Source organism: Lissotriton vulgaris, chromosome 5 (assembly GCF_964263255.1).
Source record: "Lissotriton vulgaris chromosome 5, aLisVul1.2, whole genome shotgun sequence".
NCBI classification, from domain to species: Eukaryota; Metazoa; Chordata; class Amphibia; order Caudata; family Salamandridae; genus Lissotriton; species Lissotriton vulgaris.
In genome coordinates, this window is record NC_141693.1 from 217,431,106 (window position 1) to 217,456,572 (window position 25,467).

A 25,467-nucleotide genomic window follows, 5' to 3' on the forward strand; every position below is an offset into this window, starting at 1 on the left:
TGAAGGTGGAACGAACCCTCCTTTCGGAGTATGGGTCCCCTTCCCAGGATTGTGTTGCAAGCATACCAGACAGGTCTGCACTACCCTCTTTGCAGTATTCGCAATCTCAGAATGTTCCCAAACTCGTGTTAAAAGCCGGGTGATTGCAAGAGCTCCGACATGGGCCAGTCCATGAGTCATCTGGACCATCGCCTGTAAATAAGCCGCAGGCAATTTCCACTTCTCCATGTCTTTGCTTCTCCAACAACCTTCATCATCTAGCACCCCCTCTGCTGCCCAAGCCGCAAGCTCAGATTCTGTAGCTGATTTTTGAATATCCCGTATCTCTGCTCTAGCATCACTCCATCTCTCGGCCTGTGATTGTACCACGTACATAGGGGAGCTAGTTCGGGACATAGCCGTCTGCCTTGCTATGCTGTCTACAAAGGCATTTCCTTGACCCACTTTATCCGTGATCTTTTTATGGGCACTGCACTTCACTATCGCTACTTTCTTGGGGCAGAGCAACGCATTTAGGAGATCACGCACTAACTCTCCATGCATAATGTGCTCTCCGTGTGATGTCAGAAACCCACGTTCCCTCCAGAGAAGTCCGAAGTCATGGGCCACTCCAAAGGCATACCGGCTGTCTGTGTATATGTTCACACATAGGCCAGCACTCAATTCGCAGGCTCTTGTTAAAGCTATCAGCTCTGCTGCCTGAGCCGATTTTTGTGGTATTCTAGCTGTTTCAACCACCGTCTTAAGAGTCGTGATCGCATATGCTGCGGAAGTCGTACCATCTGGCAGCCTCAAACACGATCCATCAACCCACAGTTCCCCATCCACATCTGGAAGTGGCACATCCTGTAAGTCAACACGACCCTTTGTCTGTTCCTCAGTCAGGAAAACACAATCATGATGTTTTTCTTCCTGACCCTCCTCGGCCGGATAGGGCAATAAAGTCGCGGGGTTCAAAGTAGCGCATCTTTTCAATGTTATGTGTGGCGCTAAAAGTGTCAGCTCATATCCTGTAAGTCGTGCACTCGTGAGGTATTGGGTCTTTGTTTGGTTTAACAGGGCATCTACTGCGTGAGGAACTAACACCAACAGTTTGTGTGATAACACTATGCCCTCACTCTGTCGTATGGCTACTGCTGTTGCCGCTACCGCTCGAAAACACCCAGGCAACCCTCGTGCTACAGGATCCAAAATGGCAGAGAAGTATGCACATGGTCTCTGCTTATCCCCGTGTAACTGCACTAACACTGACAACGCGCACCCATCATTCTCATGCACGTACAATGTGAAAAGTTTCGTGTAGTCTGGTGTTCCTAACACGGGTGCAGAACAAAGGGCCTGTCTCAACTGTTCGAAGGCTTTCTGACATTCGTCTGTCCACTCAAGAGGCATCGGTGTAGTTTTGGACAATAATGCTAGCAGAGGTTTTATGATATGTGAGAAACCCATAATCCATTGTCTACAAAAAGATGTCAATCCTATAAAAGCACGCACATCTCTCTGCGTGCGGGGGACTGGTGTGTCTAAAATTGCTTGAATTCGATCAGATGTTAATGCCCTTCCCTCCTTAGACAACAGATGACCGAGGTAGGTCACCTGGGGTCTACAGTATTGAAGCTTTTTCTTGGAGACCTTGTGATTGTTTTGTGCCAAAAAGGAAAGCAACGCAAGCGTACTCTGTTCACATTGTGCATAGGAGTCGGCGGCAAGCAGAAGGTCATCCACGTACTGGATGAGCGCAACGCCAGACTGCAATTCGAAGGAATCTAGTTGTCGTTTCAAAGCCTGGCTGTAAATGCTAGGGCTCTCAGTATATCCTTGGGGAACTCGACAAAATCTATATGATTTATTATTGAGCGTAAAACCAAACAGATATCTACTATCTGGATGGACAGGGATAGAAAAGAACGCATTTTTTAGGTCGATAACAGTAAAAACGGTGGCCGTCGGAGGAACCAATGTAAGCAAGGTCGTAATATCGGACACCACTGGGTATTGGGGAATGACAATTTTATTTATTTCACGCAAATCAATAATAAATCGATAGATCTTGCCATCTGAGTCTCTCTTGAGAATTGGTAGAATAGGGCTGTTACAGACATTATAAGGGACCTCCTCCACTACCCCTGCAGAAATCAAATCCTGGACAATGTGTGTTAGTGCAATTTCGCCTTCCTTCGAGATCTTATACTGTGGCACTCGTGGTAGGGGGGCCCCCTCCTTAACAGTAATGTGTATTGGTGGAATGCGCATCTCTCCCACATCCGTATCTGATGTCGCCCACAACGTGTGCGGCAGAGAGGCCAAAGCGGGAATATCTAAAATGACACAAAATCTGTCAGGGTCAGGGCAATCATCAGGGTCAGGGTAGTTGTCATTCAGAATAACCCGCACTCCCTCTGGAGCGCAGCGTATTGTTGCTCGAAAATATTTAAGCAAGTCAATGCCCAAGATATTATCTGGGGTATGGGGCGATAACAAAAATTGGCCAAAACTAAAGTACTTGTCAATGCATAGCGCAAGGGGCTTGGACAATGGGCTGGGGGAGGGTGTGCCATCAAACCCTACACACGTAATCATTTCGCCAGACAGGGGAGCCCTCGGAACCAAGTTTTTCGACAGAGCGCTACGAGTAGCTCCTGTATCGACTAGAAACTGATCAGTAGAACCCAAAATACCCGCTGTTACATATGGACCTTGCTGATCTACTGGCACTTCAACTGATTCCTTACCCCATCCTACGCAATCCTATGCATGCACATAATCCTGATGTTCCACATTCTCTCCTTCCAAAATCTGATATTGATTCCGTCTATCAAACGTATTTCGTTCGTCCTGGCCACGGCCCCTCTCCTCAACCTGTCTACGATCACCTCCTCCACCTCTCATTCCAGTATAACCTCCTCTTGACCTTCCACTACCTCGCCCACGCTGGCTACGCTGTTCACGAAGTACCGGACAATCGTCGGCCCAATGCCCAAACTCCTTACAATAAGCACACTGATCCTCCGCAATGTCCGTACGACCGTACGATGCGTTACCTCCACCTCGTCTACCTCTCTCATTCCCTCTACCCTGTGTTCCCCGAACCTGCGCCAACATCACCTTCGTTTTCAATTCCTTCGTCTTTTTCTCTACACTTTCTTTAGCCTCCACCTCCTGCCGCTCATAATACTGGGCCATAGTTAACAAGGACGCAGGGGTCGCCGTGGCCCAGGAACTCTCACTCGACTTCAATCGCTTTGCAATCTCTGGCAGGAGATTAGCCACATACTTATCTACAAACAAATGCCGACCCGTATCGTCAGTTAAAGATTGACCACTGTAATCATGAAATGCCTCCTCAAAGCGTGTAAAGAAATCGGAAACCGTTTCATCGAGTTTCTGCTTACACGACGTTAACATAGTCCAATCAATCTTTTTGGCGGGAACAAGCGTTTTTAATTTACGCAAAATAGCTGCCGGGAGTTCTAGGATTAGCTGACAAGGCTTGCATGCTGGTGCCCTGTCTAGATCTGCAGCATTTATTTCTTTCCATGTCCCTCCCAATATTGTCTCATCATTATTTTTACGAATCTGCCGCCACATATCAGGGGGTAATATCAACCCAAAAAACAAATCTATATCTACAAGAGTCATCACACAAGACGATATAGCCCCCTCTACCCCCTCATAGAATGCCGCTGGGTTCTTTCGGAGATCAGGTAAAGAGTTTTTCAGTGCCATAACATCTGCCCTATTCCATGGCGTATATACCCAATTGTACACAAAATACCCTTTCGCATCCTTCGACAACTTATCATCATCCGTACCTTCCCCTTTTGGTGGAACATACAAAGGCGCCGCTTCACGCATAGGCATAACATGCAACGCAGAGCTCTTATCTGAACCACGAAGAGAACACTCCTTAACCGCCTCGTCATTTCCCGGCTCAGACTCCTTTTGCCTCCGTTTCCGTTCCTGTCGCAAATGGGTTGTCTCATCCCGCAGCGCGATCAAATGCTTGAACAGGTCATCAACATCTGTAAGATCAAAATCACCTTTAGCCAAATTCTCACGATACACCGACAACACTTTAGGCTCAAGCGTATCAGAAAGTTCACGATATGCGTTTACAACTTCATCCGCCAAACTGGACAGAAAATACATTAATTCAAGATCCGACCACCCTTTCTTCTCTGTTAACAACTGCTCCTGAGTAACACAATGCTTATTCACTTTACGAGCCCAACTACGCAAATGAGCGGACCTATCCGCCGTAAACCTGAGAGCAGATACACCCTTTTGGTTCGACTTATCCTGTCCGTCATCATCAGAATCCACAGCTGGAGCCGTCGGCGTAACGTACGGAGGCGGTGACCGATCTAACAAAGAAAAATCATCAATTTCATTATTAAGGACAGGATAAAGTGGTCGGCGAATAGGAAATTGACCAGTCGTTAGCAATTTACGCTCCCGTTCCTCCCTTTCTTTCTTCTCCTGAGCCTCCTTCTCCTCCAGCTGTAAAGCCTTATCCCGAGCAGCCTTGCGCTGCTCTTTGTCCGCCAAGGCAACCTCACGCTTCATTCGTTCACGCGCCGCTTTCTCCCACATTCGTACACAATCAAACATGTTTTGTCTAGACCTGCGTTGAAACATACATTGCTCTACAAATTGGATTTTACTCAAATCATACGACCCGTGTAGGGGCCATTGCAATTCGGGATCGGCCTTAGTGTACTTATGCCATAATTTACTGTACATAATAGGGGGGAGGCCAAACTTAATATACATCTCCCTGTTTGGTGTTCCCTCTGGGGGAGCCGGCTGTGATTCCGCTAACCTAATTGAGGTACCATCTCCTAAACAACACATTCCCCGGAGTGTGCTAAAAACAGGCATGTTCAAAGAGTATCACGAAAGCGTGACACCGGACCAAATGGCACTTACAGTTCTTCTCACGATTGTGCCGCTCAAAGGAAAAAAAAACAAAGTTAGAGAAACATCTCTACATGCCTGCCTATGTGAAGTGCACTACACATATAAGTTCAAAGATCACAAATTCAAAATGTTAGCTAACTCAAATCAAAGTTCATAGAATTCGGCAAGCGTCCTCACCGATCACAAAGCACAGATTTTCAGTAAGCGTCCGAAGACTACCTTACCGAACACAATTCGTAGGACTTCAGTAAGCGTCCGAAGACTACCTTACCGAACACAAAGCTTACCAAATACTCAACTGTCCAGGTTCGAACTGCCAAGGTCTTGTAAGCCAAATCAGCCAAACGGCACTCTCTCAGTGATGCGGACACTTCGAAAACTCAGTCGGAGACCGGCGCCACCTGGAAGGTCAGATCGGAAGGAAAGGAAAAAACACCGTGGCAGCCAAGACTCGGGTCACTCGTGGCAGCGCGCGCCCATGGCGGATTTCCAAGCCTTCGTCACGACCTCTCCTTCGGGCATCCGAGTCGCCGATGAGTCCCTTCGTGGTCGCCAATTGAAGTATTGCGGGGTTCCCAAGGCCTACACGCTCCAGAGATTACCCACTTACACACAAGAACTGTTGGCACGGAAACTGTAAAATGCAAAGAACAAGTTTATTAAGACCCCATGGGGTGGTGGTACACTCAAACAGCACCCTTCGGTAATGCAAGAGGTATCACACCGAACACCGGTGTGACCCCGTTTATATACAGTTTTGGGGCAATAAAAGTTTAGGCGGCACAAGTTAAGACACAGTTTTAGAGACATTTATGGTCATGTTTTGGAACACTGCCAGCTCATTGGTGGGTTTCAAACCCGTTGGTCAGTTAGCGGCACATTCCTGAGGGTGTACGGGTCAGTAAGAACTGCGCATGTGTGGCTTGACCAGTACTAAAAATAGCCTGTTGCTGGGCAGATGAGAGTGGTCAGTGGAACGGACGAAGGACCAAAGGGCACGTCGGCCACGAGGCCGCTCATGGTCTAAGATGGCCGCTGCAACATTCAAAATGGCGTTTATCGTATATAGCCAAGTTAAGGAGGACAACGTGTAGGTTCAGCTAATCGCTAATCCAAGCGGGCCAATTACGACAATACCTCTTTCAAAAATAACTTTTTTAGATTTTATCTGCTTAGAATCCACAGAACAGTGGGCAAATAAATGCCGTAAAGTGGTTCAGATAAGAAGTACAGCGCAGGTCTGTGATTTATATTTCAATGATGAGTAAGTAGGGCGAATGCATAGGTGGAGGAGAGAGACAGTAAAAATAAAGAGGCAAGTACAGCGAATGGGCAAGAGGCAGTTAGTGAGGACTGATGTGAAGTGTAAAAAGACCCGCATAGAATGAACCGATTGATAAGGGGAAGACTGGTGAAGAGGGGGGGGGGGGAGACTGGTGAAGAGGGGGGGGGGGCGGACGGGTGAATTGAATGACGGAAAGGATGAAATGACTGAGTTGTGTGAAGAATGAACTTGGTGACCGAACACCGTAAGGCCGGGAACACACTTTGTGGGAGGCAGAGAGATCATTTTCTTTTCCCAAAAAGGATCGAAAACAACACAGTACTTAGCTACAGTGTTATCGGTGTAAGTGCTCCCCGACAAGGCGCACACTTAGATAACCAAACTCTCACAACATATACTCACCTCCACGGTTTGGCCCAGCTCCAGGTCGAAGCCCACCACACAGAGACAGTGCAGCCAGGCAGAGAAGCGATCCCAGGGCAGACAGAGAGAGTCCCCTCCAGAGGAAAGCAACTCTGACAGCCTTCGGGCCAGAGCCGGGGCCTGCCCCTCGGGGCTCCGCTCCCCCAACCCAGCAGTCCCCCGTAAGGACATCACGGAGCAAAGATCTAGCAGAGTCAGCACCAGCAGCCAAGCATCCCACTACCAACACCGCCGGGGACCGGGAGCTCGGCGTCAGCAAACAGCGACTGTACTGCGAACCAGCTTAGTTAAAAGAAGGACTAGGACTGAAAGCGGCCACTTTAAGCTGCCATATTGGAAAGGCTCTTGGTCCTCCTTTTATTCACCAATTCTGCTTACAATGAACCCCAGATAACTGTTGAACAGCAATGGATAAGACTAACATATATTTCACACGCTGGCTACAAACGAAATGTAATTGCGGATATCATATGTGCATAGTTATAAGTCTTACATGGAAGAAGGGACTTTCGCCTACCCTAGCTTTTGTTAGGGGAGAGCATAGCTCGCAAGTTTTCAGATTACTCGTGTGACATGGCTATGGCTTCAGTCTGCCGCAGGAGACTTTTTTAAACAAGAAATGGAAGGGAAACAAGGCAGGCGGCTGGGGGGAGGGGGGAGGAGAAATGCGACGCGACGTGGCAGGCAGGGGAGGGGGCGGAGCGGGGGTGTGGGAGGAGTGCGGGAACAGACAGAGTAGGAGGAGGAGAGTAGGGGAGGCACGGCCTAGCGGCCGTGCAATCAAGAAGTGAGGGGGCGGGAGAGTAGGCAAGGCAGGCGGCTGGGGGCATGTGCACGCGCTTTTAAGCTCAATGCGCATGCGCATTGAGCTTAAAAGTCACGGCCACTGCAAGGAATCGCCACGATTCCTTGCAAGTTAGATAAAGAGTGGATGAGCCCCCATAGTCTCGCTTGCTCGATGCGCATGCGCATCGACAGGCGAGACCTAAAAACTATCAGTCTACAAATACTGAAACAAGTGAGTCAATTAGAACCCCCTCAGAGTCTATAGAAGAAATTGATAATATATGGGGACAAAATAAAGTAACAATATCAATTAAGAAAGATACACCAAATATGCCAAATACATCGCATGTGAACATGAAAGGAAGCAACACAGTTTCTAGATCAATAAAAGATTTTGTGGGAAATCATTTTACTAAGAAACCTACTCCTGGGGGCGTGGCTAGCCGAGCAGCGAGATGGCCGCTCTCTGAGTGAGCTCCGCCGGCTACACTAATTAATCCTCCATTTATCCTGCTCCTGGTGCCAGCGGACCCTCGTTATTCCCGGGGTCGGATCCGACCACCCAGGTGATCCTCCGGTCTAAGTTTGAGGCGCGGAGGCAGCGTTCACTGGAAGCGGCGGCAGCCTGAACATTTGCCGACCTGCGCGCCCGCTCTACTCCTCGCCGGAAGTGCCGTCCACTGGGCGTTGCGGAGCACTGTGGGCCGCGGCTGTGGAGGCCTCCGAGGATCCGGCGCACTGTGCCGTGGGACGTCGCCTGCCGAGCAGCTGCCGCCATACAGGTTGCCGGTGAGTCCCGATTGCAGCTGTGAAAGGATTGGGCTGCTGGGAGGCAGTGAGATACGTGGGGAGACCGGCGCTCCTTACCTTACTGAATCGCCAGCCCGGGTACAGCAAGGAGATCGGGCATCCACTCGAGGCGGCGCTGTACGGTGTGGAGCCTCGGTGGTCGGAGGTGGAGTTGCGCCTAGAATCGTTGATCTGCCGCGCAGACCGAGGTCGGTGCATAGTGGAGCTGCGGTGAGGCGGGAAACGATCGGAGCTCCACCCGCTTCGCCACCATACCGAGCTTGCTCGTCTGCCACCCGCTGTTGAGAGCGGAGCGCTACTCGGTCATCTGTGTGCCTGGCTGATCGTGTCCCTGAGTCTCCACTAGCATGAACTTCTTGGTTACCACGCGACTTCACTATAGGGAATCGGGCGCCCGCCATCTTGAGACCTGGCGAGGCCCGCTCTGTGCGCTGCAGCTTAGGAGCACCACTGTGAATCTGCGCCCTTTGTGCACAACACTGGACTGGGACACCAACGACCCATAATCACGACTGGCACGCCCTAGCACCACCTGGGCCATTGAACCGGGACACATAGATTGCTTGAAGAAACGCGAAAAGGCACTGCCCCTTCGCGAAGCTCGCGGACTCCGCCAAACTACAGGGATGGGGAAAAACGAGGCCAAGCAGTCTAAGATTAGCTTTGACAACAAGAGACCCCCGAAAAACCCAGCGACAGAGACGGAGTGTGGTGCATCATCGTCGCAAGGTCCACCTCCGGACATTGACTTTGGGGCCCTAATCATGGAGGTGAGGTCCAGCTTAAAAAGCATTGACGCCAAACTTGATAACATGGCCACGCAGCTCGAATCGGTGAAAACTAAAGTAGACGCCCACAAGACCAGAAAATAGACAAACTGAATGCTGCGAATTCCAGCAACAGGCCAAACAACATATCACATCGCTGGAGCGGGAAATCGACAATCTGCGCGCCAAGTCGGACGATTTGGAAGCACGTTCCAGAAGATACAACATCCGCATTACAGGCATTCCGGAGACTACAAACATAGGCAAGATGGAATCGTTTGTGTCGGACCTCCTACATGACCTATTCGACCCGAATCTGTCCCCAGTCTTCACGGTCGAAAGGGCGCACAGGTCCCTTGGGAAAAAACCTCCGCCGGGCGCCCCTCCTCGCCCCATCCTGGCTAAACTGCTCAACTACCAGGATAGAGACCTCGTCCTGCGATTGGCGAGGGAGAAGGGTAAAATCACGCACCAAGGGAATAACATCTCTTTCTACCCGGACTTCACCCCTCTGGTGCAAGCGGCCCGTAAGGAATTCCTGCCAGCGAAGAAGGTGTTGCTGCAGGCTGGTGTGCCCTACTCTCTCCTTTACCCGGCGAAATTGAAGATACAACATGAAAACACTCCACACTTCTTCACAGACGCCAAATCTGCACTCAAATTCGCTAAACATATCTGTGCTGGAGCCAGGAGAAAATCGCCACGTCTGGAGGATACATCAGAAAACCTCAGTGACAATGACTGAAGGGGCTACGACTTTCACTCTGTGCGGCTGCACATTCGCCTCTTTGACTCTCGATTGGACGGCCGAGTCCACTTTGGGCTCAAAACTGTTGCACCCGAACTGAGTAACTGGGGGTAAGTTGCTGATGCACCCTCGAGCGCCAGACTGTAGCGGCTGCCTCCGCGCTCTCTTTGTGACTTTGGTTAATCATGGGCTTTGTGGGCCCTGGGATGGGGGCGCTGTTAGGACCCAGGAGCCTTAACGTTTGAATGTAGCCACCCCGCACATACGGGGGTGTATGCTGAGCGCACCACGCCTCATGGGGTGCCTCCCTTTGTTATTGCTGTTGGGGTTTTTGCACGCTATGCGTGCCTGCTTTTGGGGTATGTCACAACCTGATTGGGGGGTTGATGAGGGTGGAGGGCGGTGGGGGGGGGTTTAAGAAGTTGCAAGTTCTAGTTCTGATCTGGTGCAATGTACTGCTACGACTGCCTATCTGTTTGCGCACTGGGCTGGTAGTCATGATGTCTGGGCGACCTTACTGCTTTTGGGGATGGGGGCATTGGGGAGGGATACGACTCTGCAGCACCTTCTAGATGGGGGGGATTAGGCTCTGGACTTGGAACATTAGAGGCCTTGGGGACTACAAGAAAGCCCGTTTGATGCATGGTACACTGTCTAGACATAATGTAGACATTTGCTTCTTGCAGGAAACTCATCTCCATGTGACCCCTTCGCCCCGTTTGAAAAATTCCCGGTGGGCTCATGTATACTCTTCCATTTACTCCAACTATGCGCGAGGCGTAGCCATACTCATTCGCAGGGGGCTGGATTGGCGGGAACACTCTCAAGTGCGTGATGTGGAGGGGAGATATGTTCTACTACATGGTTCTTTGCAAGGGCGACCTATTGTGCTGGCTGCCGTTTATGGTCCCAATGTGGACGATCCGAACTTCTTCAGAGGTGTTTGGGCGGAAATTGTGTTGATGGACTGCCAGTCGATCGTGCTGGGGGGTGATTTCAACATTGTATTGAATTGTATTGAATGATGACATGGATCGGAGAGGTGTGAGCAGACCACAACATGCTAGGGCGCGCCAAGCGGTCTTGGATGTCATGAGTGAGGGTATGCTATCTGATGTGTGGAGAGCCAGGAATCCAGAGGTCAAAGTGGGGACCTGCTATACTTGTCATAAAGCTGCCTGGTCCAGGTTGGACTTCTGGCTGGTGTCTCCGGAAGTTGCGACTTGGGTGTCGAATGTTGATATCCTAGCTAGGTCATTGTCGGACCATGCTCCGTGTATGCTGGAACTTCGCCCCCCCGACACTATACACAGGGCGTTCCAATGGCGCCTTCCCCCACATGCGCTCACAGACCCGATGTTTGTAGAGGAAATTAGGGAAGACATCATTAAATATTTTGCCGAAAATGCTGGGTCTGCCTCATCCGAGGCAATTGTATGGGATGCCTTTAAAGCTGTGATCAGAGGCCAATGCATAGCACGGAAAGCAGGAGTCCTACGCACCATCAGGGACACGTTAGCTAAACTGGAGAGTGAACTAAGAGACCTAGATACTGCATTTAGCGCTGACCCGTCATTAGAGATTGCTGGGACTCTGAAGATCAAGTTGCTGGCCTTTAACGAGGAAGCGGAGCGGGAGGTGTGGTTTTTGGGGAAACAGGCCGAGGCACGCAGGTACGGGGAGGGTGACAGGCCGAGCAGAACCCTTGCTAGATTGATAGCTCCCCGCACACAATCCAAATATATCCACACAATCTATAACAGAGCCGGGAACCTAGTGGTGGGACAGGAAGCTGTGTTAGGCGCGTTCGCGGATTTCTATGCAACCCTTTACACCTCCAAGCAGCCCACGACACTGACCTCCTTGCAAGACTTTCTTGACTCCATTGCCCTCATATGGTTTAACAACAACCACAGACAATACATGGACCTTACTGTAACGATACAAGATATCGCTCAGGTGATTAAAAGCATGCCGGCGAACAAAGCCCCTGGCCCTGACGGCCTGACTACATCCTTCTATAAAACTTATGTCGATGAACTGGCACCGAAACTGCACTCCGTGTTTGTCGAGGCCCTTGAATTGAATTCCCTGCCAGACTCCATGCGTGAGGCCTTAATAATCACTCTCCTCAAATCGGATAAGGACGAAAAGCAACTGGACTCCTATAGGCCCCTTTCTCTTATAAACGTAGATGCTAAAATATACGCGAAGGTCATTGCAGATAGATTGCAGCCAATGTTACCTATGATTGCGCTCCCTGATCAGTCAGGATTCATCCCTGGCCGCGCAACGTCCCATAACCTGAGGACCATTTTCTCTGTCCTTCACTACTTGCATCCATCGGTACAGGCAGCGGTGCTGTTCCTTGACGCCACCAAAGCCTTTGACTCCTTAGAATGGCCTTACCTCTTTAGGGTTCTGGGACGGATGGGCTTCAGTCAGAACTTCATGACCCTGATCAGACTACTGTACACGGGACCTAGAGCTAGGGTTAGTGTAAACGGGCTTGTTTCCAAGCCATTTAGCATCTCCAGGGGGACCAGACAGGGGTGTCCTCTGTCCCCTCTCCTTTTTGCTACTGCGATGGAGCCGCTTGCCGCTCGGATAAGGCAACACCGCACTGCCAGGGGCATTGGCTTCAGCTCTAGGAGCTTGCTGATTTCATTATACGCGGATGATGTCACCCTATACGTCATCAATCCCAAGGACAACATGAATCAGCTACTCCGAGAATTTGTGAGATTTGAGGGCCTGGTGGGAATATCCATCAACTGGTCTAAATCGGTTGCCTTCCCCCTGACGGAGACAACAGATCGCCCAGCTCCTGACTACCCCCTGCGATGGGAGACGGAAGCGATCAAATATCTGGGAGTCTGGATCAGTCGAGATGTGCAGGAGTTATGGTCACTAAATTTCGGGAGGGCGGTGGACTGGCTGGAAGGGAAAATCGAGGTTTGGAACAAACTACCTCTATCCCTGGTTGCGAGGATAGCCTTGGTGAAAATGGTGGTTCTCCCCAAATTCTTGTATTTGTTCGTGAACGTACCGTTGCCAATGACAGCACATTTTCACGCTCGTGTTCGCTCGCTACTGCTGAAGTTGGTGTGGGCCGGCGGGCAGGCGAGAATCTCCTGGGATCTGCTCACGCTTCCGCTTCGACAAGGGGGCCTTGGGGCCCCTGACTTGAAGCTTTACTCCCTCTGTGCACAAGCTCAGTTCCTACATTTCTGGGCCTACCCCACTCCATACCAACCGCATGCGGCGGTGGAGCTAGCGGTGGTCGCCCCGTTGCCTCTACGAGTGGCTCTATACAGGAAAGTTACATGCCCGTCGCGAGAGGTGGACACCGTGGAGATGGTTCGCTGGGCCTGGCGCGAACTTCAGAAAAGGGCTGGGCTCTCCTTGCTTTATGCGCCGGCTATCCCCCTGAGGGGAAACCCAATGCTGCCTTGTTTGACCGCCAGAGGCGATGTCCTCAAGATTCGTGGGAAACGACTACTCACCTTTGCTGATTTGTATCCTGACGGCACCTTTCTCGAGATGGACGAGAACGGGGATGTCCAGCCCGACTCTTTCGCAGATGCACTGCTGTACCATTCCCTTAGGGAGTCCTGCAAAAAGATAGGTCCCCGGTTTCCCGAGGAGCCGTGCACCCTGAACGCCCTTCAGAACTTGCTTTCACGACCTTCCCCCAAAAAGTTGGTATCTAGACTGTATAACTGCATGCAGGAGCAGGCCCCGCTGACAGTGGCTACGGCCAGGCAGGCTTGGGCTGCAGATCTGGAGGACCCGTTATCAGATGAAACATGGGAATACTGCTGTAAGCAACTCACGGCACTATCTCCGAACTATAGGCTGCGGCTCATCCACTTCAAATTCCTACACCGGTATTATCACACGCCGGCACTGTTACACCGAATGGGCATCCGCTCGGATGCCTCTTGCTGGAAATGTGGAGGGGAGGGTGCGTCCTTTATCCACGCTGCATGGAGTTGCCCCAAGCTGGATACATACTGGTCGGAGGTCTTCACAGCCATTAATCAAATCACACAAAGAAATGATACACCGACCCCACTCCTGGGTCTGCTAGGCTATGTCAAGGATACGGAGCCCTGCGACAGGAAACTGCATGCACTACTCCTTTTATACGCCAAAAGACAGATCGCACTGCATTGGGGTAGCAGACATATCCCCTCACTCACAGGGTGGATTAGAGATGTGACGTACGGCCATACACAACTGACACACTACTGGGAGACCATGCCCACCGCTTCCAGACCTACTGATATCTGGGACCCATTCATACAGTGGACTAGAAAACGTGCGAGCTCGGACACCTCGGGGAGGTCACCTGCTACGAGTGTTTCAGATGATATGGGCTGATTGTGTGCATCGCATTGAGTGACTGCTGCTCAATGGACCTGCGCTGACGCAGACCTGCCCTGCCCAGTCGCACGCTATTAGCCTGTAGCCCTGTAGCCCCACTGCCCCTGGTTTGACACTGGCCCCCCCACCCCCGCTGGCCCTCTTGCGGCCTAAATCACTTCCCCCCCCCCCCTGGTCTACACGTGAATAGTGTGGAAGTCGCCGCACTCCCACCCTAACTGTGGCTTGTCTTTGCTCATGACATTCCGGCGCAGGTCCATGTGGCCCTATAGATGGATGATATGTTGCATAGCTATTCCTTAGTACTTGCACCAAAGCTTTCTGTTTTTGGTTGTTGTTTGTTGGCGGGTTATGTTGGGAGAAAAACGGTGCTGTTAGACGCTTCCTTTCCACATGCCGCTGCAGCTGGTTGTCGACCGCTGCTTGCCTCGTGGCGGCCTAGTTGCTTTCTGATGCCTTCATGTGTCAACAACACTGAGAAGAAAAGTAAGACCATTTACGCGCTGAAGTTGTACTGCTCACGTCTGAGATATTAATGTATTGTATGTCTATCTGGGAGTATTGGAATTGGCCGGATCACGGCCCATGATCTGTTTTCCTAAACCTTGTGCATTTTGTACCTGATAGCGGCCTGCCTCCGGGTTGTTGGCGTGACGCAGTGTACTTCTTCTGTCTCATTGTTCCACAATAAATGTCTTACACCAAAAAAAAAAAAAAAAAAGAAACCTACTCCTACACCTAAAAAAACTCAAGATCTAGAGAAGGACTTAATTTTAATCCAAGAAACAAACAATCATTGTGCTGAAGGCATATAAGATTCATTCTCTAATCATTGTAACCTAAGCCATATAAACATCAACTTAGAACCAAGACTTTCATCATCGCCCAGGATCTTCTCCGAGCAGGACACCAGAGATGAAGAGTATGAGGAGAAGACTTCAAAAGAACAGCAGGCCCAGAATGATGACAATACCCAGGAGGAGGAAGGAGAAAATGCAGATAAAAGTCTGGGCCAATGGGTAAATGATGTCTCCAAGTCTATGGAAAATATGCTATATAATAGCACTGAGAACTTAGACTTGTCTGCAACTCCATCAGCTTCAACGTTGGACATTATTTTAATGTTACAAAAGATCTTGCAAGGCCTGTTAGAAGTCACACTTTCAAATAATAAAATACTAAAAGCGCAAGAAAGGAGCTTAAAGTTCACAGTGTGTGAACTACAAGGCATTAGGGGTTTAATGCCGGCAGTGGTTAGACCTCTGTTGGACACTTACGCAGTAGGGGGCACAGGAGACACTGAGGGCGTGGATCAACTGAATCATGTTCATGATGTGTATATATCGAGACAATCTATGTTAATTAGGCAAGGAAACGAGCAATGGAGCCACAGGGGGCAAAAGTTTAGATTTCCGCCAATAAAACTCACCCAGTATGCAGGGAAGTATAAAGGGAAACAAACTCACAGTAAAAAAGTAAAGTGTAAAGAAGATAAACCACTTATATCACATGTAAAAACAGTTGGAAGAGACCCCTCCATAGTTGCTAAAAAGGAAAGGAAGAAGAAGCAAGAAAGGCCCCAAGATGTAAGTTCCAAGAAATCGAGAGAAAATAGGTTCCCACAAAAAAATCCCCAGGAAGAAGCATGGGAAGAGAAATTGTCCGAAAAAAAGTAATCCTAATGGGTGTGAAAAGCAACCCAAAAAGTATGGGAAAAGGGGGTGCAAAGATAAGTGGCCCAAATAGAGACATAAGTGAAGAAAAGTTAAGAGATTCAGGAGATACAGAGCCAAGAGATAAAAAGTGGTTATATTTTAAACCCCAGGAAGTACCGAAGGGCAGGAAAAAGCTAAAGAAAATTTCGGCGTTAAATTGCTCGCAACTTTTATTTTCCTTCTCAAAATGTCCAAGTCTATGTAAAATTGAATCAAAGGATTTAAGGCAGGTTGGATTTTTACCAAGTAGCAAGGGTACGGAATTGACAAAAGTTGACGTATATTCAAGGATGATTAAATCTGCAATAGTAAATGCTGAAAAAGAGATATTAAAGGAAGGAATAAGATTAATAACAGAGGCGGATATAGAAAAGGTAAATCAGCCAGATAGTAGTTTCTTGAATTGTCATGCAGGCTTGAGAAAAAGACAAGCTAGACTAATAACAGGGTCATGTGGAGTAAGAGAGAAAATTAAAATTGTTGTAGAAAACAACGAGCTGGATAAGAACTGGGGAAATTGGAGTATTGAGGATAGAGACTTAAATGCATCTTGGTGGGCAGTGAATGAGTCTGGCCATTTTTGCTAATTAGATTAGGGAAATGGGTCGTCGCATAGACTAAGAATAATCTTAATCTTGTGGAACATTAATGGTCTAAAAGAGCAAATAAAGATGGATCTTGTAAAAAATGTTTCACATCAGGCAGATATAATTTGTCTGCAAGAGACTTGGCTATGCAACAGTACCCTGGTAGTTGAAGTCTTTACTCAGTTTTATAAAGCGGTTACGAAAGCAAAATTTGGTCGCCCAACAGGTGGGGTCATGACACTAATCTCCACAAAAACAATAAATAAGGTGCCCTTGATAAATACCTGTCAAAAGGATACACTGGTTCGCCCCCTCAGGAACAGAAGCTCTTACCCCAGATCCCTCAAGCCAAAGCCAGGAACTACCTTTTAGTAATGCAGTCCATAGTCCTGACCCGGGGGGGAAAGGGGAAGTGGACAGACAAAACAAGAGAGACTGCTTCCTCACTGGGTCTGCCTCGGGAGTCTTTCTGGTGAACTCTCTGAAAGGGAAAAGACAGATTTTAACCTCCCTACTTAACGTTTTACTACAACCCAGTTTTATTCTATTCCCTGAGCTCTGAGTCTTACCGATACAGACTGGGAAGCTAGCCACTCTCCTAACTGTCTTGTCTGGAATGTGTTATATCTGATTAACTGGAAGAACTCCTAGTGTTCTTTGGAAACCTTTAACAGAAAAATTGCTCCTGACACTCTGGACTGCGAAACTCAAAAGTCTTTAGCTCAAAACTGTGAACTCTCTCTCTCTCTCTCACGAGGTTTCCTGGACTCCCTCAAAGATAAATACTCAGATGCTAAAGTCTTTAAAAGTCTTTGAATACTCTGAGGCACAAAATGTCTTTGCAAAATTACTTCACTTCAATATTAGTCTCTGATAGGCTCAAGGCGCAATATGCTCTTCTGCTTCCTTGCTAGGAAGAGTCCTTAGCGCCCCTGGTTCATAGCCTGAGACTGTTCTTGTACACCAAACAAATACGCTTACTTGAATGTCTTTGAGGGAACTTCTCTTGACTGAAGTTTTTCCCAACTCTGACTCCTCCTCACCACAACTTCTCCAGGCTATGGCGTTGACGCTCTTCTGGTCACGAAGTATACTGAGGGAAAAAACGTTCGTTAAGAAACGTTACTTTAATTCTAAAATAAACGTTTCGCAGTTACTTTCCTTTTAGTATCAGTTCTGAAGCCTTGTCTTTGAAAACCTTGTCGAATAAACTTTTTCCTGTGGGAGAGCGTGAGGTAGCTCTCTTCTCCAGTGAATTTTTCGGTTGAAGTGCGCAGCACGTATCGCGCGCATGCGCGAAGTACAGACACTCTAGAACAACTACAAAGCTGACCGCCGGTTGGGAAACGGAATTACTTCTGCATTCCCAAAATGGCGGATCGCCGCAAAGCTGCCACTAGAACTCATAATGAAGTCTTCCAGCAAGGGTGTCTTAGTTTGTTAATTCTCTTTGAACACCTTATTTGGCGAGATGATGGGCGGATCCTGACAATACCTCTTGCAAATGAATGTTGGTCAGTGAGGTACGTCTACAGGACCAGTAAAGGCAAAAGGAATGGGGTTCTTTAAAAAAGATTTGATATCTATAAATGATAAATATGGTAAAGATTTTCTAATTATTACGGGAGATTTTAATCATAAGCTAACTCCCGATAAGTTGGACCCTTGGATGAAGGAAATTTTAGATGCGTACAAGATAATGCCAGCCCTTTTTCCCATTTGGAAATTGAATAGGCAAGATGAAGAGCCAAGGAAATTTTTAGGGTCACATGGATTAGTTAGTTTAAATGGTAGATCCGATTTTGGTAGACCAGCAGAACAAACATTTAGAAGGGGCAATCAATTATGCCCCATAGATTACCTCTTTGCACACGCCTGGAACTTTGTCTCAGTAAAAAAGTTTAAGGTAATCAAACGTGATCATTATCCATTGTATTGTGAAATAGAGAGAGCACCCCCAAAACTGTGAAAAAGGCCCAACACAATCTGTGGATTACCCAAAATGACTCACTACTAAATTGATGGATGAATATATTGCAACAATTTAAAGAAGGCAAAAAAGGGGATAAAACCCAACTAGGGGGTTTCAGACAGCAAATGGGTTGGTTTTACTCCATATGTAGAGAGAAAAAAAGTTACTGAGGAGAGAAGAAAAAAAGCTAAAGCTAAGATATGATCTGGAGGGCTATACTAATTTACTAAAATCGAGGAAGGAATATAAAATGTTAGTGAGATCTAAGAAAAGATACTTTAAAGAAAAAAGTTGGGTCTCCCTACTAGTAACCATAGAAAGTAAAAATATTAAAGGTTTCTGGAGGTTGATCAAAGATACGGCGGGCCGATCTCAGGGGACTATGAGTTGTGAAGTCGATGAGGCTTCCTGAGAGGAGCACCTGAATCAATTATATAAATCTAGAAATGGGCGAAAAATTAGTGGGGAGAAAACATGGAGGCAACATGTAGTAAAAAATCTAATTCCTTTATATTCACTTGAAAATGTAAAGAATACCATTAAGAGGTTAAAATTAGCTTGTGCGACAGGGCCTGATAATTTACCCGCAGTAATAATTAAAACCAAGTTAAATTGGTGGTCCCAATTCTTCTCAAGATGTTCACAGCATTATTAACCTCGGGTATAATTCCAAAATCATAGAGTGAAGCCATAATTAGTCCATTGCATAAAAAAGGAGATAGGAAGGACCCAAAGAATTATAGATTAATTAATCTATTATATATCGGAGTGAAAGTGTTCTCAAAAATAATTCTGGGACATTTGAAGGAATGGGTTGAATTAAATGCGATTGTCCCGGTAGAACAAGGAGGGTTCAAAGAGGGGCACTCAACACTCGATCATTGCTTTGCATTGTGGGCTGTGGCTCGGAAGTCGATGGAACAGCAGGGAAGTTTATACTGCTGCTTTGTTGACTTCCGGGCAGCATTTGATCTAGTTGATAGAGAGTGTTTATGGGAGACACTAAAAAGATATAATATCCCTAAGAACCTCTTAGAAGTTATTCAAGGGCTGCATAGTGGAAATTAGGCTCAGGTTATTAAAGACACTGTAGGAGGTTTAGCCCAAGAGATGGAAACTAATAATGGGTTAAGACAGGGCTGGGTATTGGCCCCACTCCTAGTTTCTATTTTTCTCGCTGATTTACCAAATTTATTAAATACTGTAAGAGGAGCAAGTCTAAAGGTAAATGGAAAGCATCTGTCTTGCCTATTATATGCAGATGACCTAGTTATGTTTGATCAAATGGAACTAGGACTGCAAAGAAAGTTAACTGCATTTGAGACATAGTGTATATCCAAACACTTAACAGTAAATATGGAAAAAAACAAAAATATTGTGCTTCAGAAAGAAAAACCATAAATATAGCTGGTTCCTGGGTCAGACAAAATTGGAAGCCATTAATGAATATAAATATCTGGGAATATGGTTTGATAGAACGTTGAACTGGGGCATGCACTTACAGGCCCATAAAACCAAAGGCCTAGCAGGAATTTGCGATTTGAAAAAATGTAATAGTATTTATGGAGAAATGTCACACAGACCAGTGTTGAAAGCATTTAAGGCTATGATCCCCCCGCAGATGCATTATGGGCAGGCCCGGACTGGCCGTTGCGGGCACCGGGCAATCCCCCCGTGTGCCGCAAGGGTGGAGGCCGGTTTTGGGCCCCTGGGGGCCGTTTTTGTTACAGGGCCGTTTTTGCAGCATAGCTGCAAAATGGGCCCTGTAACAAAACCGGCCGAAAACCGGCCCCGGCAAAGAGCTCGGTCGCCCCCCCTCCCCGGGGAGGGAGGGGGGGGGGGAAACTTTGCCAGGGCCGGTTTTAGTTCCCAGTCCGGCCCTGATTATGGGGCCGAAACTTTGTGTTTGGGGGGGAAATGTTCATGGGATAAGGAGGAAGGGAAATGCTTAAAAACCCTTCTCTCTTTATCCAACTCATCAATGATACAGGCCATTAGGTTAGAACTAGATTGGCCAGCATGGAACATACAAGTCCAGGTAAATCTATGTAGATTTTGGAAACGCTTAGGATCAGGAAAGGAGGAGAAAGTGTCTTGCTGGTGTAGGAGGGAGATCCAACAGAGTGAATTAAATTGGGCAAAAGCTTCCAGAAAGAAGCTCCTCTCCATTTGAGAATCCATAAAAGTAAAAATTGACCCAGAGTCACTATGTATTGAAGAACGGAAGAGTGTTCTAAAAATCCTGGGAAATGAAAAATCTAAACAAATCAACATGAATTACCTGAAACAAAAAGAGTCTGTGCATTTTATGTTAAATAGCTGGAGTAATGATAATTGGTATCTGTATTTAGATACCGCACTGAACCACTGGTTGAGATTGGAATTACTAAAGGTGAGAATAGGCATTAATCCTGCACGGTCAAATGAGAAAATAAAAAATATATTAATGGATAATACTGGTAAATGTACATGCAGGATTGGTTCAAAATGTGCTTGCGTTCATATTTTAATGGACTGCCAAAAATTGTTATCTGTGCGACAATTGATTTTAAGGCCAATTTTTTTAAAATATGGAATAAGGTGAAGGATTTAAGCAATTGAGCTTCTTACGGACATGCAGTTCTTGGACATTGCAATTGCCTTGGCGAAGTTTGTCCAAGAAGCCAAAAGATTTCTTATGAATTTAGGAAATGGTAAGAAGGGCCTATGTAGGGACAATCAGAGTTAAATTGAATGATTGGAATTATATTATATATTTTTTTTATATTGCATTTTTAGGCATCTTGGTTGGAGTTCAGCATGATATTACAAAAACAAGTTTTATGAGAAATAATGAATTTTGGTTTTAGGTTGTTTTAAAACATTTTAATAATTGTACTTTTATCTGTGTAATGTTGGTATGTGAAGTTTAAAGACCAATTGGTCATAATAAACTTATTTTGAACTGAACTAGTTTAGGACTGCATTTAATGTTTTTAAATTCAAAAGTACTTTCTTGGAATGTAGTTATACCTTGATGAATCTAATGAGAGGGTGGTGTGTGTTTAAGAAATTACAAGTGAATAAACACATTAAAAAAAATAATTAATGAACACTTAACCAACAATGATACTCTTCAAATGTAAATTAGAAAAATAAAACTTAGAGAACAAAATGTGCTTCATTGTTTTAGGGGACAGCTTGAGAAAGAGAAACACAGGCCACTGTTCCCACAACTACAACCAAAGAAGCTTGTTAGTAAGTGATTAATCCAGTCTACATTTTGTTGTTGCTCTTTTATATTTCCTATGTTCATTTTTAAACTGGTATGAAAAATATTAACAACCCCTCAATTCATGTTTTGTATGGCTTGCATGTCATCCATTTGTGGAGGTAACATCTATGCCTCTCTAGCGGGTAAAGGACTGCTGTATTGAGAGATGACATCCACAAGTGCTAAGTTGTGTCCCTTACCCTCCCTGGGGAGGTTTTCATCCCCGTAACGGGAGCTGTTCAGGGTGAAAACACTGTGGTGGCAATTCCACTATGGTTATGGACATGGTGGAATTGATGCTTCCATATGTGGATAGTGACAGTGTCCACTCAAAAGGGGGGTACATTGCCAGTACAGACATTAAAAGTGTCCCTGGCATGTTGACATTTGAACCCAGCTGTTCTGTGAAAGACCACCAAAATTCTAGTCAGTCTAGTGGTCTAGCAAGGAGCAGGCTCTGCTAAATTTGGGTAGGAGTTTTACACCGTTTTCAGCAGCTTCATCATCATCCACATTATGCTCCGGAAGTCAAAGCCAGTGAATGCTCCCCCAATGGTTAATCATCCTACTGCCCTAAACCTGATGTGACAACTCAGGTAAACGAACGCCACCCTCATGGAAGACCCAGATTTTGCTAACCCTAGGAGAAGTATAGCTCCTCAGTCTTGGCTCGAAGGTTATGGAATGCCCTTCATGCACCCCTCTTAGATGTACCTTCCTAGATTCAGAAAATCCCAAGGCCTTTATATTGAATTCATTGACATTTTCTCCACTCCATTGACTTGTTTTGTATCCTCACTGCTTAGACCAGCACACCTGACATCTTCTTTTCCTCCTTCCTCTACACACATTGAAAAAGTTGTTTTAGCTGTTATGTTATGTTATTTTAATTATAACGCACATGAATCACCCTGGGAGGGGTATCTCGGCTCAGTCATGAAACATAGGTAAAAAGTGGCAACTAAATTAGAACAGAGTTGTCTTGAGTACTTTCCTAAAGAAAAAGTAGTTCGAACAAGTTCGAATATGATGCAGCAGCTTGTTCCAATAGAAAGGGGCTAGGTAAGTCAAAGACCTACCTCCTGATCGGTCCTTTTTGACGCAAGGAATAGTTTACAGAGCTTTATCCCTAGATCTGAGGATTCTGGGCAGGCAATAGTAACTAAGGGCCTCATTAGGATGGCGGACGGACGTGGTGGAGGGACCGTCCGCAGGGGCAGCGGCGGTCCCTCCGGTGCAATTAGGATGTGACCGCCACCCTGGCAGTCACATCCTGGATCTTTAACCTTGCGGCGGGTGCTGCTTGAAGCAGCACCCGCTGCAAGGTTAAAAAGGCATGTTTTACATTTACATGCACAAAGCGGCAGGCACCGTGCCGTGCCTGCCGCTTTGTGCATGTAAATGCAGGGGGGTACCATAGGTACCCCCCATGTGCACCACCCACCCCCTCTTTGCCCTGGGGGCCCGCAACGGGCCCCCAAAGAAAAGACCGTATGCCTTTTCGTGGCGGCATTGCCGCCGCGGAAAGGCATGTCCCAATGCAAATCCTAATATGGCTGACGGTGTCTGATAGACACGCCACCATATTAGAGCTTTTCCGCCGCGGTCTGCGGCGGAAAAGTGGCGGACGGGCTTCCCGTCCGCCGATGACCCCCCAGCCATCCTAATCTGGCGGGGGGGGGGTCTTTAGAATCACCGCAGCTTCCGCCGACCCGGAGGATGCGGATTCACCGCTATTCTAATCGGCCCCTAAGTTCTGAAGCTAGGTAACAAGGGCCTTTTCCAGTCAGGGCTTTATGTGTAAGGCAACGCATTTTTAAAATGAGTTTCTTCCAGACCGGTAGCCAATCTAAGGTACGCAGAAGGGGAGCAGATGCCGCCCAGGATGGAAGGCTGCGAATGAGGTGAGATGCAATGAAGCCAATAGTACGTTACCGTAGTACAGATGGCTAATTGCAAGAGCCTGAATCACCGTTTTCCTCGCTGTAAGTGGGAGGACCAGAAAGGCTCTTCTCAATTAGCACACGATTTGAAAACAGGAGCCTGAGATGGACATCACCTGTTCTTTCATAGTAAAAAGTTGCACAAGACAAACTCCCAAGTTTCTAACCACCCATTTGAGTGTGGGAGCAGTGCCTAGTTCTGCGGGCCACCAGTCAGAAGCCCTTAGCTGTTGTGCCCTGCCAAACAGCATCATCTCTGATTTTCAAGCATTCAGCTGGATATTATTCTCTGTCATCCAGGCAGCAATCTCTGTCATCCCAGCTGAAAAGCTTTCTTTCACTTTGAGCAGAACTTTATCAAAGGAGATTATAAGCTGTGTGTCATCCACGTATGATAATATTTCAAAGCCAAAGGCTTTTTCAATCATGGCGAGGTGTGCAACATATATGTTGAAAAGCAAGGTGCTGAGACAAGAGCCATGGTTATGGTAAAATGTTTTGTATAGAGCAGCATTCACAAATTACATGGCATTTTAGCCTTTATTATCGGCAGGATGTGCATCTGTAGGTGTCGTGAGAGGCAACTGCAGATGACTATCCCTGGGTGAATGAGTGTGGGTGTGCTCTGTGGTGATGTGGGACAAATTATGCATTTGGGCTGAATGGGTGCAGATGCCTTATACAGAAAAAAGGTACTTATTGGTATTCTAACTTCTGCATCATAGACATCATCATTGACCTCACTTGGACGCTGAGGACCCCAATAACTATAGGCCCAATGCCAGCTTGCCTTTTGCAGCAAAACTAGTAGAAAAACTGATGAATATACAACTATCCCAGTACATTGAAGATCATCTCCTATTAGACTATACCCAGTTTGGTTTTCGCAAACATCATAGCACCGGGACAGCACTTATTAAAGCCACTGAGGAGATAAGAACAATTCTCGATCAACGAGGGACGGCAGTACTTATCCTGCTCGATCTATCTGCTGCCTTTGACACGGTCGATCACAACATCTTGATCGACCGTGTCAATGCTATAGGTATTCAGAATAAGGCCAAAGATCTTCTCACCTCCTTTCTCTCCAACCGCACCCAAATGGTACAACAGGGTATCTTTAGCTCCTCCCGGATGACACTTCCCTGTGGGGTCCCCCAAGGCTCATCCCTAAGTCCAACGCTATTTAATGTCTACGTGACAGATCTAGCTAGGATCATCAAGGACTTTGGGATGAGCCTAACATCCTACGCGGATGATACCCAATTGATCTTAGCAATAAAAAACAACTGAGATAAAATTGTGGTTAATTTTTCAACAAGGTATGGTGACCATTAGTAACTGGATGACAACCAACTGTCTCAAGTTAAATTCCAATAAGACGGAAGTAATGATCTTTGGAAATCTTTCCCCTAATTGGCCAGGAGCATGGTGGCCCGCTGAATTAGGCCCTCCGCCCATACTAACTACTAAAGTAAAAAATCTGGCAATACTGCTAGACGATAAACTAACATTTGCTGCACATGCAAATTCTATTGTTTCAACTGCATTTTACAAACTTAAATCCATCAAAAAAATTCTTCCCTTCCTTCCCCCTAATCAGGAAAAACTTTGGTCATGGCTATTGCAATGGACTTTTCATCAATGCTCAACAGAAAGTCATCCGCAAATTACAGTCTGTACAAAATGCAGCTGCAAGAATGCTCTCTGGTACCCCAAAATTCAATTCAAGCACCCAAGTGATCAAAAACTATCACTGGTTGGCGGTAAATAATCAAATTAAATTTAAGGTACTTTGCATAGCCTACAAAGCCTCCCGTAAACTAGGGCCCTGTTTTCTCATCAAATCCTTGGCATTCTACGCCCCCA

At 46.9% G+C, this 25,467-nt stretch overlaps 1 protein-coding gene across 1 annotated transcript in view; it reads left to right on the forward strand.

The window, feature by feature from the left end:
- STPG3 (sperm-tail PG-rich repeat containing 3) overlaps positions 1–25,467 on the forward strand; it is a 440,796-nt gene that overhangs the window by 53,143 nt on the left and 362,186 nt on the right. The window contains exon 2 of the mRNA XM_086920018.1: positions 21,575–21,639. Within this exon, the coding sequence (XP_086776144.1) occupies positions 21,575–21,639 (65 nt within the window). The remainder of the gene's footprint in view (positions 1–21,574; positions 21,640–25,467) is intronic.